Source organism: Nomascus leucogenys, chromosome 23 (assembly GCF_006542625.1).
Source record: "Nomascus leucogenys isolate Asia chromosome 23, Asia_NLE_v1, whole genome shotgun sequence".
In the NCBI taxonomy this organism is placed as follows: Eukaryota; Metazoa; Chordata; class Mammalia; order Primates; family Hylobatidae; genus Nomascus; species Nomascus leucogenys.
Genome location: NC_044403.1, coordinates 31822410 through 31844140, shown reverse-complemented (window position 1 = coordinate 31844140; position 21731 = coordinate 31822410). Strand labels below are relative to the sequence as shown.

Here is a 21731-nt window from a genome sequence, read left to right as displayed (position 1 = left end):
GCCTGGCCAACATGGCAAAATGTGTCTCTACTAAAAATACAAAAATTAGCTGGGCGTGGTGGTGCACGCGTGTAGTCCCAGCTACTTGGGAGGCTGAGGCAGGAGAATCCCTTGAATCCAGGAGGCGGAGGTTGCAGTGAGCCAAGATTGTGTCACTACACTCCAGCCTGGGCGACAGAGGAAGACTCCATCTTAAAAAAAAAAGAAAAAAGAAATTTCATGGTTATGCAACTCATATTTAGGATCAGAAACGTGGACGTTTTGTGATTTAATTCTGTAATGTTTCATGTAGTAAAAATATAGTAAAACTATTAATCATCTAGTTTGGGAGAGATAGGAGAAAGACGTTACTGTCACTAGTTAAATTATATATCTTTTACTATCTACCAAAAATGTCTTCTGATTTCTGGTTAGAAGGCATACTGTTAATTGATAAGAAAATAAAACTGAAGGCCTCTAACATATCACAGGGTAATAAGAATATAGGGAAAGTTCAATAGTTTAAATTAAAGCACACTTCTTACAGTATAGAACTAGTCGGGCTTTTATGCCTTGTTTTAGTTCTTACTCTTCTTTAACTCTTCTTCTGTTGATGTAATTTACATTAATGCTTAAGGGTGAACTTTTTAAGTGTGGGTAAAAACGAAATAATTACTTACAAAGTTCAATTCTTCCATTTCCTTTGAGAGAGGAAAGTTATGGAAAAGCAGCTCTTATCTAAAGCAAAGAGCCCACAGATTGATTTGATTGGCCCTGGATGTATTTAATGGGTTTTTACTATGCACATAATTTCCAGAAGCATTGTTATTTATTTATTAATTATAAATTTAGTGTAACCATTTCATAGGGTTACACAGAACTACCCAGTTGTGCATGTCTGATGTAATTTCACATATGAATGTATGAATTACTTGTCTTATTCATGTTGATACAGCCTCAGTCCATGGCGCATCCGTGTGGGGGGACCCCAACATACCCAGAATCACAGATATCTTTCCCAACTATTCATGAACGTCCAGTTTCTTTTTCACCACCTCCCACCTGCCCACCGAAAGTAGCCATTTCCCAGCGGCGTAAGAGCACCTCCTTCCTGGAAGCCCAAACTCACCACTTCCAACCCCTGCTGAGGACTGTTGGCCAAAGTCTTCTTCCACCTGGTGGCAGCCCAACTAACTGGACACCAGAGGCCGCAGTTATGTTGGGTACTACAGCCAGTAGAGTAACTGGAGAGTCATGTGAGATACAGGTCCATCCTATGTTTGAACCATCTCAAGTTTACAGTGACTATAGACCTGGACTAGTACTTCCAGAAGAAGCTCACTATTTTATTCCTCAGGAAGCAGTGTATGTAGCTGGGGTACATTACCAGGCCCGGGTGGCAGAACAGTATGAGGGCATTCCATACAACTCATCAGTACTGTCAAGTCCTATGAAACAGATACCTGAACAGAAGCCAGTACAAGGGGGCCCTACTTCAAGTTCTGTCTTTGAATTTCCATCTGGACAGGCTTTCCTGGTAGGACACCTTCAGAATCTAAGATTAGATTCTGGATTGAGTCCAGGATCTCCCCTCTCTAGTATTTCTGCACCTATCAGTACAGATGCTACACGTTTGAAATTTCACCCTGTCTTTGTTCCTCATTCTGCGCCCGCTGTGTTAACTCATAACAATGAGAGCAGAAGCAACTGTGTATTTGAATTTCATGTTCACACACCAAGCTCCTCTTCAGGAGAAGGAGGTGGAATTTTACCTCAGCGTGTTTACCGAAATCGGCAGGTTGCAGTGGACTTGAATCAAGAAGAACTGCCTCCTCAATCAGTTGGATTACATGGCTACTTGCAGCCTGTGACTGAAGAAAAGCATAATTACCATGCCCCAGAATTGACCGTTTCTGTGGTAGAGCCTATCGGACAGAACTGGCCAATAGGAAGCCCAGAATATTCCAGTGATTCCTCACAAATCACTTCTTCAGACCCCAGTGATTTTCAGTCACCTCCCCCTACAGGGGGAGCAGCTGCACCTTTTGGCTCTGACGTCTCATTACCCTTTATCCATCTGCCTCAGACAGTGTTACAAGAATCCCCACTTTTCTTCTGTTTCCCCCAAGGAACCACATCTCAGCAGGTCTTAACTGCCTCATTTTCTTCAGGAGGATCTGCACTTCATCCACAGGTTATAGGAAAACTTCCACAATTATTTTAAACTACCCTCCCTTGCACCATAACATTTAAATTTTCTATTCCTCATTTCCCTGAATCATGGATTTTGGAGAAATATTGTTTAATTTTATCAGTAGAGTTTCCCCATCTTTGGGGGGTTGTGAACTACATATGTGTATTTAAAAACAAAATATGAGAGAAGCTACCTGATTTATCTATTGTATGTGAAAACCAGTGGAAAAAACACAAAAACTAGAATTTTAGTCATTCATCAAAATCATCGACTTCTATCCCATGCACGTTATTTTCAACCAGTAGTGAAAATGCAAGTGTATATAATGTATGGTTGACCCAGCATTATTTAGGAATACAAATCTTAAGTATTACTTTCTTCCTCCAAACAAGTTTTTAAAAAATAGGATAAATTTTTTTTCTATAAAATATAAAAAATGGAAAATAGAGAATGCTGTTTTTGGAGTAATATTAATAATACACAGAATTTTCATTAGCGTAGAAGGATCTAAAAAGACAAAATATATCATGGGAATAAAAAAAGATAGAAAAGGAAACAGTTTAGGAATTTGCCTTCACAAATGAAAATGCCTTTTTAAAATGGCATCAGTCAAGCAAGTTGCTGTGTATTATATGTCCAACTAAAATGCTAATTCATAAAATTAAGGAGTGATTCTAATTTCTAGCAGCTAACAATCTAGTGGGTGGTGGGCTTTTTTTTTGATTATAAGAATTTGTGATATGTTGCAAGCTAAGGAACAGTAGACATCTCAGGCCTTGTATTTTCCTCAACAAATTTAATTTTAGTTATTTATGTGTATGAGCATATACACACTTAGCAAATAAAGACAATATGATGAATGTAATAGAATTCAAAAGTACAGTCAGTGTTTACTGTTTCGTATATTCATTTGGTATATTTTATCGAATGTGTACATCTTGTAAAATCTACATAGAAGACTATGCAGTTACATATTGAAGACATTTGGATACCCTACATATTCTACTCTTTTTAAAAGTACTATGTGGTGTTCTTCCTGCTTTCTTCCTATGTTCTTCCCTCATCAGGAGCATAAACAACTCCCAAAATGTGCACAAATTATCAATTATTTAGAGTTGTACTAAGACACAAAAAGATCTAGAAGCTTGACAACTATACATGGGCATGCAGTATATTCACATCAGTATTCAAGTTGCAGCCCCTATTATAAATATTAATGTATTGCCAGTAATTATCCTTTAGACTTTCCAAAGTAAAAAATACCAGGTAGTTAATTTATAGACGTACTACAGAAGGAATCAATACTTATAATAGTTAAGCTGCAGTGGAATGTGATATTATATCCATGTAAGCTTTAAGGAACCCCTTGTAAACTGAAATGGAATGACAAAAGTGGTAGCCTTTTCATTTCGTTAACGTACCTATATATAGTCCTGCATCATTTCTCACTTTCTCATTTGTTTTAATTTGGACTTCTCAATAATCAGAACAGTCTAATTGGGGTTTCTCAGACTCAACACTGTTGACACCTGAGGTTGGATAATTCTTTGTTGTGGTGGGCTGTTCTATGTATTGTAGGCTATTTAGAACATCCTTGGTTTATACCTCCTAAATACTAATAGCAGCCATCTCCCTCAGTTGTGACAACCAGAAATGTCTCCACATATTGCCAAGTGCCCCCCTAGGGGTGGCAGGATTGCTCCTGGATAGCAATGATCGCCCTAGGTACTTAGCAGTTGATGATAACAGATTTTTTGATACTTTTGATAAAAGTCATTGTGGCACTACAAGAAGTATTACCAAATTAGCATTACCAAATACCTTTCTTTAATTTTTCAGATAAATTTCAGATTGATAGTATTAACACTTTGTTCCTGATTATTGTATTTCTAATAACAAATTTTATTATGAATCTGACTATTCTAGCCAGCTAAAATTACAGCCTGAGCAGCATTGACAGCTTAGGTTTTCACTATCAGTGGGTTTTGCATGGGTTGGGATCAGAACATGTTGTGTGGTATGATCCTTCTCTAAATTTTTCTTACAAAAGATGACCCAGAGGCTTCTCCCATACATAATCAGGTTAATGTTTCATTTTGATCAAGCAAACTCTGAGGAGATTAAATATTCATTGCAAAAGCCTGACCTCTATACACTTTAGGCCTTCTCTAATTTGTTGTGTTCACTTCTTTCCTTCAGGCACAGGGGCAGAGCCAGGGTCAGCCATCCTCAAGTAGCTTAACAGGGGTTTCATCTTCCCAACCCATACAACATCCTCAGCAGGTGAGAACAATGCATTGTAACATTTTATGAATTAGCAGTGGCCAGAACACTATTTTAACTTTTGTGATTCGTTATATAAATGGCCTGCTAAGTTTTTGAAAGGAAAATTAAGAGGCATACCATATCTTGTGTTCAGTAACAAAGAAAAAAGACTTTTCTGTGTTTCAGAAAAATCTCTTTTGTTTAATATACTTTTGAACAATGTAGTAGACATACATTATTACTGATGTAATTATCTTTTTTTTTTTTTGAGACAGAGTCTCGCTGTCGCCCAGGCTGGAGTGCAATGGCGCGATCTCGGCTCACTGCAGGCTTCGCCCCCCGGGGTTCACGCCATTCTCCTGCCTCAGCCTCCCGAGTAGCTGGGACTACAGGCGCCCGCCCGCCACCTCGCCCGGCTAATTTTTTGTATTTTTAATAGAGACGGGGTTTCACCGTGTTAGCCAGGATGGTCTCGATCTCCTGACCTCGTGATCCGCCCGCCTCGGCCTCCCAAAGTGCTGGGATTACAGGCGTGGGCCACTGTGCCTGGCTGTAATTATCTTTTTAAAAGAGGATTCTACACCTTTTTTTTTTTTTTTTTTTTTTTTTTGAGACAGAGTCTCAGTCACCTAGGCTGGAGTGCAGTGGTGCAATCTTGGCTCACTGCAACCACCACCTCCCAGGTTCAAGCAATCCTCCTGCCTCAGCTTCCCACATAGCTGGGACTATAGGTGCCTGCCACCACACTCAGCTAATTTTTGTATTTTTAGTAGAGACGGGGTTTCACCATGCTGGCCAGGCTGGTCTCAAACTCCTGACCTCAGGTAATCCACCCTCCTTGACTTCCCAAAGTGCTGGGATTACAGGCATGCGCCACCTCACCCAGCCTGGATTCGACACATAATTTATAGTATAAAGAATATGTCATTCCTTTTTTTTTTTTCCACTGCTTGCAGCAGTGATTTGTCATTACCTTCATTGTGCTTGCCTCTACTAATCCTGCACTTCTTTTTAATTATTTCTAATCTGTGGAATGATGATGTGTAAGGTTTTACACTAAGAAGCATCTAATGAAAGCCTAAGAACAATTCCTTCAAGAACATTTATTTATTTATTTGTTTATTTTTTTTTTTATTTTGAGACAGCCTTGCTCTGTTGCCCAGGCTGGAGTGCAGTGGTGCAATCTTGGCTCACTGCAACTTCCATCTCCTAGGTTCAAGCTATTCTCATGCCTCAGCCATCCGAGTAGCTGGGACTACAGGCGCGTGCCACTATGCCCAGCTAATTTTTGTATTAGGTTCTACTTATGCCTGGCTAATTTAGTAGAGATGGGGTTTCACCGTGTTGGCCAGGCTGGGCTTGAACTCCTGACCTCAAGTGATCCACCCGCTTTGGCCTCCCAAAGTGCTGGGAGCCACTGTGCCCAGCCAAAATATTTTTAACTTTTGTTTTGGGGGGATTGTTCCAGAAAGTTCAAGGAATTCAAGAGATTAGTGTAATCCTGATACATCCAACAGTAAAACTGGTAATTCTAAAATTAAATATTTATAGTGTATCACTGATATTAGTTAATAGTAATTATTTGCAAGGGAATAATGCATTTTTGGCATAATTGAATACTTATTAGCTATTCTACATAAAATTGTAGCCACTATGTGTGTAATGCAAACTTCCTAATGTTAGTTCCCCATGTGGGTTTTTTAATCACCAAACTCTAAACTGGTTTCTGTTTCTATTAGTTTTTTAGTTTTGAAACCAAGTTTTCATTCTTAATTACAAATGGCCCCTTTTCAGTCCAACATATGGTCATGTAGTCATTCGATACTGGTTTAAGATCAGGAGTTGCTTGTACAACATGAAAATCATTTAAAGGCACTTTCTACAGAAACAGTTGATTAGTTTGGTTATACATGCATTCACTCCGTGATCAATACCTCTGTAGAACTGAAGGGCTGAGACTTATATGCTTTGTTTTGCACCTGTCCTTTCTTCCAAACAAGACTGGTTAAATTCAAGTAAACATATTTTTGCCAACCTTAACAAAAATCTGTTCTATTAACAGTTCCTAATTAGAATGCAAATTACAAGTCACATAAAGCTGGTTGAGAACGCAGGTACTGAGTACTAATCTCCTAACTTGCTTATCTTTGGATATAGACGAACACCAGTGAACTGAGCAAATTGTATGTGCTCTGTTTTTTCTTTTCCAAAGGAAGTGGGTATATGTCTTGTATTTGAGGATATATATGTATACTTACTACCAAATGAAGAAGATAATAAAATAATTCATTGAGTTTCATGTTAAGAAAGAGTGTGAGAATAGAAGAGAGCAGTACCATAAATGTCAGGTTAAAAGAATTAGGTAGCTACCTCTCCAGGAGAAAAAATATGGCTAAATGCTATCTCTACAGCAGGAACAAAAATTAGTTTTTGTTTCAGTGATGTTTTTGTTTTTGTTTTAGATACTTTCATAGCATGTGTTGTAGAATCATAAAATTGAGCCCTCGATATATATAGGAAGTGTATTCAGTCTAGAATAATTAACTTCTCCAAAGTCACCTAGATAATAAGGGAGCTACAAATTATAACCCAGAATTCAAGATTCCTAGAATAGTATTGTTTCTTCCATTTTGAATAAAGTTCTACAGGGACCTAATGATTCTGCAAATGTACCTCAGAAGCTGTCTTTATTTGTTTTAATTATTGGAGTTCCACATTTGAAAAAAGAAAGGTTGAAAACTTTTTGTACTATATGAATAGTCTATTTTTAGACATGATTTTTGTTTTACATGCTTTCAGGTCCCAATCCCACCTTAGAGAACCATATCTCTTATTTTAGTGAGGAAAGAAATATACTTTTGCTAAAATTTACTTTATTTCATGCGTTTCTTAAACATAGTAAATGAGGAATTGCTTTTTTGTGTGTTTTTATAGGGTCTCGTATAGTGATATGCTAGATCTTAACAAGGTACCAAAAATAGCTGCCTCCTGCTGAAAAGCTTTATGACCACAAACAAAGTTGTGAACTTTGTCAGACACAGTGCCAGCTACTTGGAAGGCTGAGGCAGGAGGATCACTTCAGCCCAGGAGTTCAAGCCTACAGTGAACTATGATAGTGCCACTGCACTCCAGCCTGGGCAACAGCGCATGACCCATCTCAAAAAAAAAAAAGCACTGAGGTTGTGAACTACCTACCCTACTATCCATAAAGTCTGTTTGAACTGGTTTCATGAGGCAAGCTTGGGCAAAGCATGATGCTAAACCGTTAAGCTAGACCACCCCTTCCTGGCTGAAGTGCTGATTATTAGTCAGTGAGACTGTGCACAGCAGATCATCATGTACTTCTGGTATATCCAGAGGTGACACTTCTCCCCAAATGCTCTAAGATATAACATTAACCATTAGCCATTGTGAACAACTGGTTTAGAGATCTCTTTAAGATGTTAATACAAGGGTTACTGTCATAGATGCCTCTCAGTTATCTTAAGCAAAGAAATAACTTGTCCATAAAACTGCTCATTTTTGACAGTCCTTTCAGCTTTTTTTCCTAATTGAGTTCAGATACTGAAGGTCTACCAAGATGGACCAGGTATGACTACTTTGAAAGAGTCTAAATAATATAGTAAATATATATGTAAATTTCTAAAAAATAAGGATAATAGCTAATATTAAAGTGCTTTGTACATTGTACCTACATTCTCATTTAATTGTTTTAAGAACCCTATAAGTATAGATGGTATAATTATTTCCATTTTACTGATGGGAAAGCTGAGATCTGGAGAAGGTGAGTAGTTTACCCAAACTTACAGCTTATAAGAGGTAAAAACAGAATTTAAATCCAAATAATCTAATTCCACAGCTCACCGTTTGACTACTACCCAATTATGTCCAAAAAAAGGGAAGAAATTAACATCTCTCCCAAGCAGGAAAGGGAGTATCAGGAAGACTTTAGGAAAAAGGAGGCATTTGAAATGGACTTTGATAATAAGTTAGACTCAGATGTAGATATAAAGAATATTCCAGGCCAGAAGATAAAAAAATTATACTGTGAGCAAAGTGAAAGGCCCTCAGATAGAAAAATAGGGGACAAAAACAAATGTGCCTTTAGTTTGGTTTAACTAGAGCATAGATATGTGAAGGTATAAGTTCAGGAAAGAGTTGATAGAGTCTAAATTTTGATATGAGCATAATTTTGAATTAAGGAGGATGTATTGGGGGCTGGGAGCATATGATTACCATATGTCCAAAGATAACATGGGAATTCTTCCTCAAATTTATCCTTTAGAAAAGAGGGGAATCACCAGGTATTCAGACCTTTATCGTACTCTCATATTACAGGGTTTTCACTGTCTTTTACTTTGAACAACAACAAACCAAAAAAGGTTAATGAAATAAAATGAAACAGGTGAGAACAAATGTGCCTGCAAAGACTTTAGCTCATGTAGTTAGAAATGTTTATTGAGAACATCAGACAATTTTTTTTAAGCAATAAACATAAATTTAGTCCTTAGTCTCAGCAATATGACTTCAGTATTCTGGGGGGGACTGTATGTGATCTTAAACAACTGGTTTAAAGATCTCTTTAAGATGTCAATATAAGGGTTACATGAATAAAAACCTATAAGAGAAATGCAAAAAAAAAAAATCTAGTTATTTTAATGTTATGTAAACAGGTGCTTTTCGCTGCACATTTTACCTGAAGACACAACTTAGAGGGAATGTGTTATGTTATGCCAGAAAACTGCAGGAGCATTCATAATTTAGCTTCAGTGAAGGTAAAGATGCTGGTGTCTTTACCTACGAAGAGTTTGGGGGAGAGGGAGCAGTATTTCTGAATTAATATATTTAATGTGCAGTCTTATTTAGGTGTGTAAATTAATGAGTTAGATAATTATAGATATCTCATTCACATTCCTTAAAGTTTAAATATGTTCAAGTTGGCAAATAAAAAAGGCTTTCTGGTTTTTTAGTTCCTTTTTCTCAGGTGGGAAATTAACAAATTTGTCTTATATTCAGAGCACCTTTAGAATTGGCTACATGTGATATATCTTAGTTTGCAGAAAATAAATTTCATTTAATTAAGCAGCCATTTCTGCTTTTTTAAAAGTTAAAATAAGAATACATTATGAGAGGCCGGGCGCGGTGGCTCACGCCTGTAATCCCAGCACTTTGGGAGGCTGAGGCGCGTGGATCACGAGGTCAGGAGATCAAGACCATCCTGGCTAACATGGTGAAACCCCATCTCTACTAAAAACACAAAAAATTAGCCGGGCGTGGTGGCAGGCGCCTGTAGTCCCAGCTACTCAGGAGGCTGAGGCAGGAGAATGGCGTGAACCTGGGAGGCAGAGCTTGCAGTGAGCCAAGATCGTGCCACTGCACTCCAGCCTGAGCAACGGAGCAAGACTCCGTGTCAAAAAAACAAGAATACATTATCAGAAATAATTAAATAGGAATAAACCAAACATGACTGCTGTTGCCATTATATTTTAGCATTCTTTTGGTAATTTTAATTGATGTAAATATAAGAAGAGCAAAAATATTATTTGTAGATTATCATCTACAAAATCTAAGACACTTATTAAGGTGGCAAGATACGTAGTAAATGTACAAATAAATAGCTTATCTTTATACCAGCAGTAACCAATTAGTTGTGTGGATATACCAGCACATACGTAAAAGGCTGTTGGTTGCAGCATTAAGTAGCAAAAATGAAACAACCAAAGTGTTTATCATTAGGAGACGGATGCCATTTAGAAATTAAAGTAGTATGCTATAGAACACGATGTATAGTAAAGGCATGTTTTTATTTTGTTTATTTTAACAAAAAAAGAAAACTGTGAAAATGGAAACTGTGAAAATGGCCACTTACGCATAGAAAAAAAATCCATGAAGGTTTGCACCAAACAACTAATAGTGGTTACCTCTGGAGAATTAGGGCTACTTTCATTAACTTTATAATATGATGTACTAGTTAAAATTTTTATTACAAGCAGATGTTGTATTAAAGAAAAATACAAATTAGGTATTAGAGGATCTTGAAAGTCAGCCATAAACTTCTTTTTTTTTTTTTTTTTTTTTTTTTGGAGTCAGAGTTTCGATCTTGTTGCCCAGGCTGGAGTGCAATGGCGCAATCTCGGCTCACTGCAACCTCTGCCTCCTAGGTTCAAGCAAGTCTCCTGCCTCAGCCTCCTGAGTAGCTGGGATTATAGACATGTGCCACAATGCCCGGCTAATTTTTTGCAATTTTAGTGGAGATGGGGTTTCTCCATGTTGGTCAGGTTGGTCTTGAACTCGGGACCTCAGGTGATCTGCCCGCCTCGGCCTCCCAAAGTGCTGGGATTACAGGCGTGAGCCACCGCACCCAGCCTCAAGTTTGTATTTGTTAGGCAGAAGGGGCAGTACTCTAGGGGTCATAGTCCTATTTTGTTTGGTTTTGTTTGCTTGATTTATTACAGAATTTAGTATTCGAGTACAGTTATGTTCCATGCATTAAATTAGGTGTCTAATTACGTGCCATGCATTAAATTACACTTGAGTGCCTAGTACATAGTAGATTCCCAGGTGTCATTGCCTTTGCCCCACTTTGAGTTAAAAAATAATGTCCTTGTTTCAGAAAGAGAAACTTCATTTTTGTAATAAAATAAGCAATCTAAGGCATTAACAGCTAGTAAATATTAACGCTAAAATTTGAAAATGTCTGTTACTCCAAATCCAGTGCTTTCCTCACTATTTTGTAGCTCTAATCAAAGCTATTCTTCAAGCATATTAATTATACAGTTGATAAAATAGGGTAAGGAAAAAAGATTAAAGGAAGCCATTGGATCTATCTGATATAGGTGCCAAAGTGAGAGCTGATGCCAAGAGATAGGGAAAAGGGAATGGCAGGGATGGGATGGGGAAAGGAACTGTCTGGATATGTAAATGTCTCTGTAAAGACCTGTTTTTGGGGTGAGGGAGATAATTGGGTGAAGAGCCAATGGTAACTCGAGTATTAAAAGATTGGTTAATTGTTCCTGGTGGCACCATCACAAAGAACATCAGAGGGAAAACAAATATATAATGGAAATTGATAAATTTGGGTTTGTGCATGTCTTGATTACCAAAATCATCATTATTTACAGACACTGAAGGCTTTAGGTAAACCTGCTTCCTTAGAAACATGCTGTTATTGATTTGAAATAAAACTGAATCATTGTGTTTTATTCTTAGCAGCAGGGAATACAGCAGACAGCCCCTCCTCAACAGACAGTGCAGTATTCACTTTCACAGACATCAACCTCCAGTGAGGCCACTACTGCACAGCCAGTGAGTCAACCTCAAGCTCCACAAGTCTTGCCTCAAGTATCAGCTGGAAAACAGGTAAACTTTTTTTTTTTTTTTTTTAAACAGGTAAACTCTTAATTTCTGAAAGGATGCTAAAAGGGATCTCCATGTAACTTGTCCTTTCATGTGGATAGACTTCTACCCTTTCTTCTAAGGGTAACCAACCCTTGAAGTAGATTAATCTCATTGCAGAAATGAAGTGGAGATCACCTCATTGGTGCATATGCATTATTTAATGTAAATGGGTACGTTACTGACAGCAGTGACAATCCAAAGTTTCACTTTTAGTCCTTACCAGTCCAAAACCGATTTAACAGGTATTAGAAATAATAGGTTAAATAAAGGCGCTCTGGTAACTGAACCTATGACATTCCCTAGAATTGTGTCAGCTATGTCTGATATTCTAGGTTTGAAACTATACTTTATTTTCATGTAGATTTCTGCACTGTTTACTATGTGGAATGTTTTTTTTTTTCTTAAGTAGTCCTCCTAATCACTTGAAAAGTACCCTGTAGAAGGTGTGCTTTTCTGAATGACCTTTTTTCAACTTTATTTTTAAGTACTGTTGTGCATGTATGTGCACAGTGTATTGTTACCCTAATATTTCATCACATCTGAGATGCTATCAACTTTAAAATGTACCATATTTTATGTACTACATTATCAGTTATAAGGTAGATCCCAATTTCTCACATGTTAAAATGATCAGGTAGTGGAGAGGGATGATTGTATCCTAGAATGAGTGAAATATGTGAATTATACCAATTTTTATTGAGCCATGTTAGACTTAAGAATTTTAGAAATAATATGAATGAAATCTTAATTCCACTGGGAAGGAATTCATTTGAATTCCAGTAACTACTGTAATAGCAGTCATAACTTTAGTGATAGCATTATGGTATGTAAAATATATTCCAATAAAGCTGTTAAAAAAAAAAAGCCAACCCCTTGTCTATGGAAGGGTCCTCTTCTATTGCCAAATGGTGAGGCATTAGCAAATATTTCTATGACAAAAAGTGTAGAACAGTAATAGTCTATTTAGCCTCTTTCTCTCCTGCTCTCCTTTGCATATTCTTATGTGGCATATTAACACTAATGTATGCAGGGTTTTGTTGGTTTGGTGTTTTTTTTGGTTTTGTTTTTTCCTTCTTTTTGGCTAATACATAAATCTTGCTTTTGGCAGCCTTGCTTTTTTTTTTTTTTTTTTTTTTTTTTTTTTAAAGCCCGTCTGTTTTGTTTTTCTTTACCTTCCCAGCTTCCAGTTTCCCAGCCAGTACCAGCTATCCAACGCGAACCTCAGATCCCAGTTGCAACACAACCCTCGGTTGTTCCAGTCCACTCTGGTGCTCATTTCCTTCCAGTGGGACAGCCGCTCCCTACTTCCTTGCTCCCTCAGTACCCTGTCTCTCAAATTCCCATATCAACTCCTCATGTGTCTACGGCCCAGGCAGGTTTCTCATCCCTTCCCATCACAATGGCAGCTGGCATTACTCAGCCTCTGCTCACATTGGCTTCATCTGCTACAACAGCTGCGATTCCGGGGGTATCAACTGTGGTTCCTAGTCAGCTTCCAACCCTTCTGCAGCCTGTGACTCAGCTGCCAAATCAGGTTCACCCACAGCTCCTACAACCAGCAGTTCAGTCCATGGGAATACCGGCTAACCTTGGACAAGCTGCTGAGGTTCCACTTTCCTCTGGAGATGTTCTGTACCAGGTATTGTGTTAGCTAGCAAAAGAGGGCACCACAGAGTTTGATCCTAGTAGATCACCACGAACATGGAAATCTAATAGTTGAGTGTCAGAATAACTAGAAATAACATGTCAACTGGAGAAGCAAAATAGTAAAATTCTGAGAAAGGATTGGGTAATGATGTTCAGTGATTCCTGATCCATTTTTCTCAAGACAGTTCTTCAGAGAAAAATGGTTCTCTCAGTATTCAGTGTAAGCTGAATGAATGCTAGATGTGGTTAATAGTACACCTGGCAACTTTTACATATATGGGTAGAATAAGTAGAATAGCCAACACGGTATCAACAAAAAGCTTCAGGGTTTAGATTGGGAAAATTAGCATTTCATGATATGACTGTTATGTGGAAGAATTTCTGCATTTTTCCATTTAAGATTGGCTAGGAAGAAATTGTGTTCCTCCTATTTAAATCATCTCTAGGTGAAGATAACCAACAATAAAGTATTATTGTAGAGTCCTGTCTCTTCTGTTGGAACCAGTCTACTACTTCATTTCAAGAATGTGGTCTTTATATGCCCGTTAGATTATTAGGAGATTGGCTACTGTTCTTCTTTGCTGTGTGCTTTTTTTTTTTTTTTTTTTTTTTTTTTTGCATGTCTTGCTGTTTTGCTAATTTAATGACCCCCAACCTGCTCTAACTCACCTTCCTCATTTCTGTCACAGGGCTTCCCACCTCGACTGCCACCACAGTACCCAGGAGATTCAAATATTGCTCCCTCTTCCAACGTGGCTTCTGTTTGCATCCATTCTGCAGTCCTATCCCCTCCCATGCCGACAGAAGTACTGGCTACACCTGGGTACTTTCCCACAGTGGTGCAGCCTTATGTGGAATCAAATCTTTTAGTTCCTATGGGTGGTGTAGGAGGACAGGTTCAAGTGTCCCAGCCAGGAGTGAGTTTAGCACAAGCCCCCACTACATCCTCCCAGCAAGCAGTTTTGGAGGTAAATAGAATTACTGCGTGTTTATATATAAAACATATATATATAATTGGACAAAAATGATAAAGGAGAAAGAAACATAGGCTCCCCTGGTTTAGAACTTATTTGGAGACCATGTCAAACTAACTTCTGCACGACTTTTTCTTACAGCAGAATGAAATGCCATTGTGGGGTCCTTGTTTCCACTGGCTGTTCTGTTGGGAAGTGAGTGTGCCTTGGAGAAGATTAACCCTATTAGCACTTCACTTCTTTAGCTAGTACTTTAGCCATTATTCTTGTCCTTTCACAAACTTTTTCCATTGGCAGTCATAAGAGTATCTTACCTTCCTGTGCTCTCAGCAATCATTTTTGCCCTGCTAGGAGAAGATCTGAATTCATCTTTGTACTATGCACTGTCTGCACTATTGCACACTCTTGGTAAGATGCTGGCTGCATGGCAAGTTGTAGGTTCACACTGCCTAGCAGATATGTTGGCTGACTTCATACCATGCAGTCTATACCAGAGACTAGCTTTAGAAACTTTCTTTGGAATTTTAAGACCATTATCTCTAGATGCTGAATATTGAGAATTTACTAGTAAATTTAGTGCTTCTAGGACTTAGTGGGGAGGGATAAGGAAAAAAATAAGTAGATTATTGGTGATAGTGAATGATAAATATATTACTACCAAGATTTGAATTATCTTTTCGATTCACAGAGTACTCAGGGAGTCTCTCAGGTTGCTCCTACAGAGCCAGTTCCAGTAGCACAGCCACAGCCTACCCAGCCGACCACTTTGGCTTCCTCTATAGACAGGTACGTAAAACTAGAATTCTCCTTTCTTGACTGGTAAATAAGATGGTATGAAACGCCAAACTATCAGACCTTTAAATCTCGTCGTATTATAAACTGCACTTTTTTTTTCTTTTTAAATTTCAAAGTGCACATTCAGATGTTGCTTCAGGTATGAGTGATGGCAATGAGAATGTCCCATCTTCCAGTGGAAGGCATGAAGGAAGAACTACAAAACGGCATTACCGAAAATCTGTAAGGAGTCGCTCTCGACATGAAAAATCTTCACGCCCAAAATTAAGAATTTTGAATGTAAGTATTCCTGATTTGTGAGTTTCGTGTTGTTAAAGGAATTTGACACTGAAAAAGATTTTAGAGGTCATCAAATCCAAACCACTCACTTCATAAAATAAAGATAACTATCTGTGTGTGATAGATTATTTATTTATTTATTTATTTATTTATTTATTTAAGACGGAGTCTCGCTCTGTCCCCCAGGCTGGAGTGCAGTGGCATGATCTCGGCTCACTGTGATTGCAGTGCCTCCTGGGTTCAAGCAATTTTCCTGCCTCAGCCTCCCAAGTAGCTGGGACTACAGACACACCCCACCACGCACGGCTAGTTTTTGTATTTTTAGTAGAGACAGGGTTTCACCATATTGGTCAGGCTGGTTTCAAACTCATGACCTCAAGTGACTCACCTGCCTCGGCCTCCCAAAGCACTGGGATTACAGGCACCCAGCCAGATAATTTATACAGTACTCTTCTCGTTTAATGCCCACAGTCTCTTTGACTTAAATATCACATTTTTAGAAAAATGAAAAGGTAGTTCATAAAGCTATGATAGGGCCAGCAGTTAATATCATTTAAATATTTCTTAAGGCTTAGATGAATTGATGAATGTATAGGATCTTATAATTAGCTAAATGATATTCTTATATTCCATATTTCTATGATAAAGCACTACTTACCTTTTAGAAAAAGAATAGAGAGTTTTAGTAAGTAGCTCTAAGGCTAACATCTTCTCAAGGATTTTTCTTGCTACCAGTTTAAGAGACAAAGTACTAGTGCTCCAAGGAACAGTGATAACATGCTTCCATAGACATAAAGTCAAGTGCTAATCTGTATTGCTTTTCTGAAATTCAGTAATCAAGCTGAATATGGTCTTTGGAGATGATGTACCTTTTTTCTTTTTAGGTTTCAAATAAAGGAGACCGAGTAGTAGAATGTCAATTAGAGACTCATAATAGGAAAATGGTTACATTCAAATTTGACCTAGATGGTGACAACCCCGAGGAGATAGCAACAATTATGGTATGTCTGCATTTGGAGTTCTAAGTTTTTCCTTAGTACTTGATCTTAATAGCCATTGCTCTAGGCAAATATGCCATATTTTGTAATCCGTGTTTTTTTAAAGTTATGCATTTACTTCAATGTGAATAAAACTAGCACACCCAACCTGTGATTTAGTGATGTTTTTGTCTAGGCTATGTCTAACTAGATATTGAAGTTCTTAAAGAGAGAAGAGCTAACTTGAGTACAAAATAAATAAAAATATAAGTAAGTATGCAGATAGGACAGAAGTCATAAAAGTGACATAAAGTTTGAGAAATGACACTAATTAGACTGACATCACATTTCTTTTACAGGTGAACAATGACTTTATTCTAGCAATAGAGAGAGAGTCATTTGTGGATCAAGTGCGAGAAATTATTGAAAAAGCTGATGAAATGCTCAGTGAGGATGTCAGTGTGGAACCAGAGGGTGACCAGGGATTGGAGAGTCTACAAGGAAAGGATGACTATGGCTTTTCAGGTTCTCAGGTAGGTTCACCACTCCCATAGTGAAACGTTGTTGATTTAAAATATTTTCATAGTTCTAAATTTGCTATGCAAAATGTCCAGTGATATCATCTGACACCAATGACCAACAACAAACTTTTATATTCTCTTCACATGTGGCAGTTTGCTTTGCCTAGTCATTGAGATTGCATTTGAGAATGTATTTAATCACTTTTGTTTGTTGTAGAAATTGGAAGGAGAGTTCAAACAACCAATTCCTGCGTCTTCCATGCCACAGCAAATAGGTGAATTTATTTTCTTTCCTTGTTTTTACCTTTGACTTAAGAAGCCATTAGCTGGGCATGGTGGCAGGCATCTGTAGTCCCAGCTACTCAGGAGGCTGAGGCACGAGAATCGCTTGAACCCAGGAGGCAGAGTTTGCAGTGAGCTGAGATCGCACCACTGCACTCCAGCCTGGGTGACAGAGTGAGACTGTGCCTCAAAGCAGTTGTGTGTGCCAATAATGAAGTCTAACAATATTTATAATAATAATGCTATTAAGTTGTGTTTGTTTGTTTGTTTTTCACCAGGTATTCCTACCAGTTCTTTAACTCAAGTTGTTCATTCTGCTGGAAGACGGTTTATAGTGAGTCCTGTGCCAGAAAGCCGATTACGAGAATCAAAAGTTTTTCCCAGTGAAACAACAGATACAGGTAAGGGATTGATTCTGCCACATTGTTATGTAAATTCTACAGTGCCTCTGCTATGTTGAAAGCTTAATCATAAAGCAGTAATTTATGATGACACAGATAATAAAAAAGAATAGAAAATTGAAGTTATAACCAACAGATAAACATATGGGAGAGGGAAATAGATGAAGAATACAGAGGATTACAGAAAAAGCCAAGAAGCACGGCCATACCAAGATACAGCCTGTATAATAGATATTGTAGTATGTGTTTATTTCTGCACTTAGTACTGTTGTCTATGTTTTAAGATTACTCCATATTTTTTATCAAAAACAGATATTTGTAGGAGCTGACTTAGGCTAGCGGACAATCTTTTGAATCCATCCTTTTAAAATGGGCTGATTCTTATTTTTTTGTATTCCTTTGCAGTTGCTGCCTCTACCTCTCAGAGCCCTGGAATGAACTTGTCTCACTCTGCATCATCCCTTAGTCTACAACAGGCCTTTTCTGAACTTAGACGTGCCCAAATGACAGAAGGACCCAATACAGCACCTCCAAACTTTAGTCATACAGGACCAACATTTCCAGTAGTACCTCCTTTCTTAAGTGGCATTGCTGGAGTCCCAACCACAGCAGCAGCCACAGTACCAGTCCCTGCAACAAGCAGCCCTCCTAATGACATTTCCACATCAGTAATTCAGTCTGAGGTTACAGTGCCCACTGAAGAGGGGATTGCTGGAGTTGCCACCAGCATGGGTGTGGTAACTTCAGGTGGTCTCCCCATACCACCTGTGTCCAAATCACCAGTAGTTTCCAGTGTAGTTTCAAGTATCACAATACCTGCAGTTGTCTCAACATCTACTACATCCCCGTCACTTCAAGTCCCCACATCCACATCTGAGAACATTGTTTCTAGTACAGCACTGTATCCTTCAGTAACAGTTTCAGCAACTTCAGCCTCTGCAGGGGGCAGTACTGCTACCCCAGGTCCTAAGCCTCCAGGTGTAGTATCTCAGCAGGCAGCAGGCAGCACTACTGCGGGAGCCACATTAACATCAGTTTCTGCTACCACTTCATTCCCAAGCACAGCTTCACAGCTGTCCATTCAGCTTAGCAGCAGTACTTCTACTCCTACTTTAGCTGAAACCGTGGTAGTTAGTGCACACTCACTAGATAAGACATCTCATAGCAGTACAACTGGATTGGCTTTCTCCCTGTCTGCACCATCTTCCTCTTCCTCTCCTGGAGCAGCAGTGTCTAGTTCTATTTCCCAGCCTGGTGGGCTGCATCCTTTGGTCATTCCATCAGTGACAGCTTCTACTCCTATTCTTCCCCAAGCAGCAGGACCTACTTCTACACCTTTATTACCCCAAGTACCTAGTATCCCACCCTTGGTACAGCCTGTTGCCAATGTGCCTGCCGTACAGCAGACACTAATTCATACTCAGCCTCAACCAGCTTTGCTTCCCAACCAGCCCCATACTCATTGTCCTGAAATAGATTCTGATACACAACCCAAAGCTCCTGGAATTGATGACATAAAGACTCTAGAAGAAAAGCTGCGGTCTCTCTTTAGTGAACACAGCTCATCTGGAGCTCAGCATGCCTCTGTCTCACTGGAGACCTCATTAGTCATAGAGAGCACTGTCACACCAGGCATCCCAACTACTGCTGTTGCACCAAGCAAACTCCTGACTTCCACCACAAGTACTTGCTTACCACCAACCAATTTACCACTAGGAACAGTTGCTTTGCCAGTTACACCAGTGGTCACACCTGGGCAAGTTTCTACCCCAGTCAGCACTACTACATCAGGAGTGAAACCTGGAACTGCTCCCTCAAAGCCACCTTTAACTAAGGCTCCGGTAAAATTATTGTTATAAAATAATTAGATAAATATGATCAGTTTTTTTCTCCCTAATAAGTACATTTTTCATTTCAGCCTTGCAAGTTAGAAACATAGTTATAAAGGTACCTGGCTTATAGTATTTATTAAATTGACAGCAGTTTGAGGGTATATCTACAATGAATATGAGATTTTTTTTTCCAAGTGTGGCAGGATTTTGGGGTTAATTATGCTGCACAGTTTTCCAAGATTGTATAATTATCGGGTAACATACAGGTATTTCTTCTGAATTGGTACAAACTGAAGAAGTCTGTATCCCAAAAGGGAGCTAAGTGCATCTGTCAGCAAAATGTATGTAAATAACAGCAGTTCATAATCTTTGTTTCAGTGAGAATGAAGCAAATTTTTGGCCTTGTTGTAGATTCCACAGTTGTACAGTTTGGGGGTTATAAAAAATTGGAAGTCAATAAGGAAATTGATACAGAGGAGGAAGAAATAATCTAATCCTGGGACTGAAGTAACTAGAATTTATTATCTAATTATGCTGTGGTGGATTTCCTCTTGTTCTGCCACCTTCTCCAAATAACAAGGCTGTGTTATGTCTACTGTATTGTATGCTTCAGCCTCTTTCTGCATTGCCATTTATGTGAGGTTCTCTTTATAGTAGGATAATGCAGAATCTTCAGTCAGATAAAATAGAAATTCTTGATAATAGTGTTAGATTTCTGATGCCTTTTGTTATCAGACCTTCCCATTGGTTATTTATTAACCAGCTACTGTTTTCTTTTCTCAGAAAATCTTGTTTTACATGGCGAAAGTCTGATACATACTGCACCAAATAAGTAGCTCAAGAATATCTGGACACTGCCACTTATATACATATAGCTTTTGTTCTGTTCTTCCTGGGGGACAACTTTTTACTGTATTTTACTATTCATTTAATAGGTATATTGTAGTAACCCCTATAATAACATCATTGGTTGTCACACCCTTTTTTGAAGACAGATACCAGAGAGTAACCTCAGTGATAAACATGTCTTAACTGTATATATTTTATTCTTGTGTTTGTGCATTCAAATTAGTTGATTTGCTCTTCAGTATGCAGTCTTTGTATTTAGCGTCTCATGGACTTGAATTTCCCTTTGTTGTCTGTAGGTGCTGCCAGTGGGTACTGAACTTCCAGCAGGTACTCTATCCAGCGAGCAGCTGCCACCTTTTCCAGGACCTTCTCTAATCCAGGTGCCTCAAGACTTGACAAATTTCTTCCTGTGCCCTGCTTTCTTTGACAAAGCTTGCTGAAGTCTCCACGGCGTGGTCTTGGCTTTTGCCTATTTGGCTTTGACTTAGTAACACCTTTCTTTTAAAACGTTATAACCAGTGACCCAGGTTCTACTTAAGTAAGAAGCTTCATAGCTCTTTTGTTTGTAATGTTGCTTCCGGTTATCCGGAAACACTTGATACTAATTTTTTTTATATCTTATGATGGAAAAAAACAGCAAAGCTAACGTTTTGCCAGACTCATATAGCTCCCTTTATCATTCACACTTCTGTAGAATAGTGAAATTGCATATATAATCAAAATTAACTTTGAGAGTGCCTTAGAAAGGAGAAGCACAATGGCAACTGACAAACTTTTTCGGTGAGTCCAGAGTAACCAATTTTTTCTTGAATGTGTATCATTTCTTTCACTAGCCACCTAATGAAGTAATTAGCTTACTTATAGGTAGGTATAGGGGTGATGTTTCGTGAAAACTATGTGTGCTGTATCTTTTAAAATAAAAGCCACCGAGCTCAGTGAGATGCTAACATTATGAGATTACTCATGGAGGAACTGAGACTAGCCTCATGAACTTGAGATTCCCATCTCACAGTCAGTTCTGCTCACTTGAGTGCAGTGGTGGACAGAATTACCTGTAATATTTATTATTTCTCTTTCCCACCCCAGCCCACCACCAACACATTTAATTGAATTTCCATAAGAAAAGTACTAATTGTGAATCTGTTGTGACCAGGAAAAAGCTTCTGACATGAGACAAGCCAGTAAACTTTTAACTAAATTAGGAATTTATTTTTGAATCATATATAAGAAATAAGAAAGACATGGTAAATTGCTTACTTGAGAAGCTGAGTTGGAATTTATCCCTATTTCTTTGGTCCCAGTGTACAGGGGAACACTATTTAAGGAACTTGCCACAAT

At 38.4% G+C, this 21731-nt stretch overlaps 1 protein-coding gene across 29 annotated transcripts in view; it reads left to right on the top strand.

The window, feature by feature from the left end:
- The window catches only part of WNK1 (WNK lysine deficient protein kinase 1), a 159154-nt gene that overhangs the window by 114355 nt on the left and 23068 nt on the right, over nt 1-21731 (top strand). For 10 of the 29 annotated variants that reach the window (XM_030804357.1, XM_030804369.1, XM_030804368.1 and 7 more), the window contains exons 9-21: nt 935-2173; nt 4373-4456; nt 11648-11797; nt 13017-13475; nt 14173-14451; nt 15146-15243; nt 15369-15531; nt 16416-16532; nt 16868-17041; nt 17247-17304; nt 17590-17712; nt 18118-19553; nt 20690-20773. In XM_030804357.1, coding sequence (XP_030660217.1) covers nt 935-2173; nt 4373-4456; nt 11648-11797; nt 13017-13475; nt 14173-14451; nt 15146-15243; nt 15369-15531; nt 16416-16532; nt 16868-17041; nt 17247-17304; nt 17590-17712; nt 18118-19553; nt 20690-20773 — 4464 coding nt within the window. The remainder of the gene's footprint in view (nt 1-934; nt 2174-4372; nt 4457-11647; nt 11798-13016; nt 13476-14172; nt 14452-15145; nt 15244-15368; nt 15532-16415; nt 16533-16867; nt 17042-17246; nt 17305-17589; nt 17713-18117; nt 19554-20689; nt 20774-21731) is intronic. The other 19 variants (XM_003273674.4, XM_030804373.1, XM_003273676.4 and 16 more) reach the window with 13 other exon arrangements.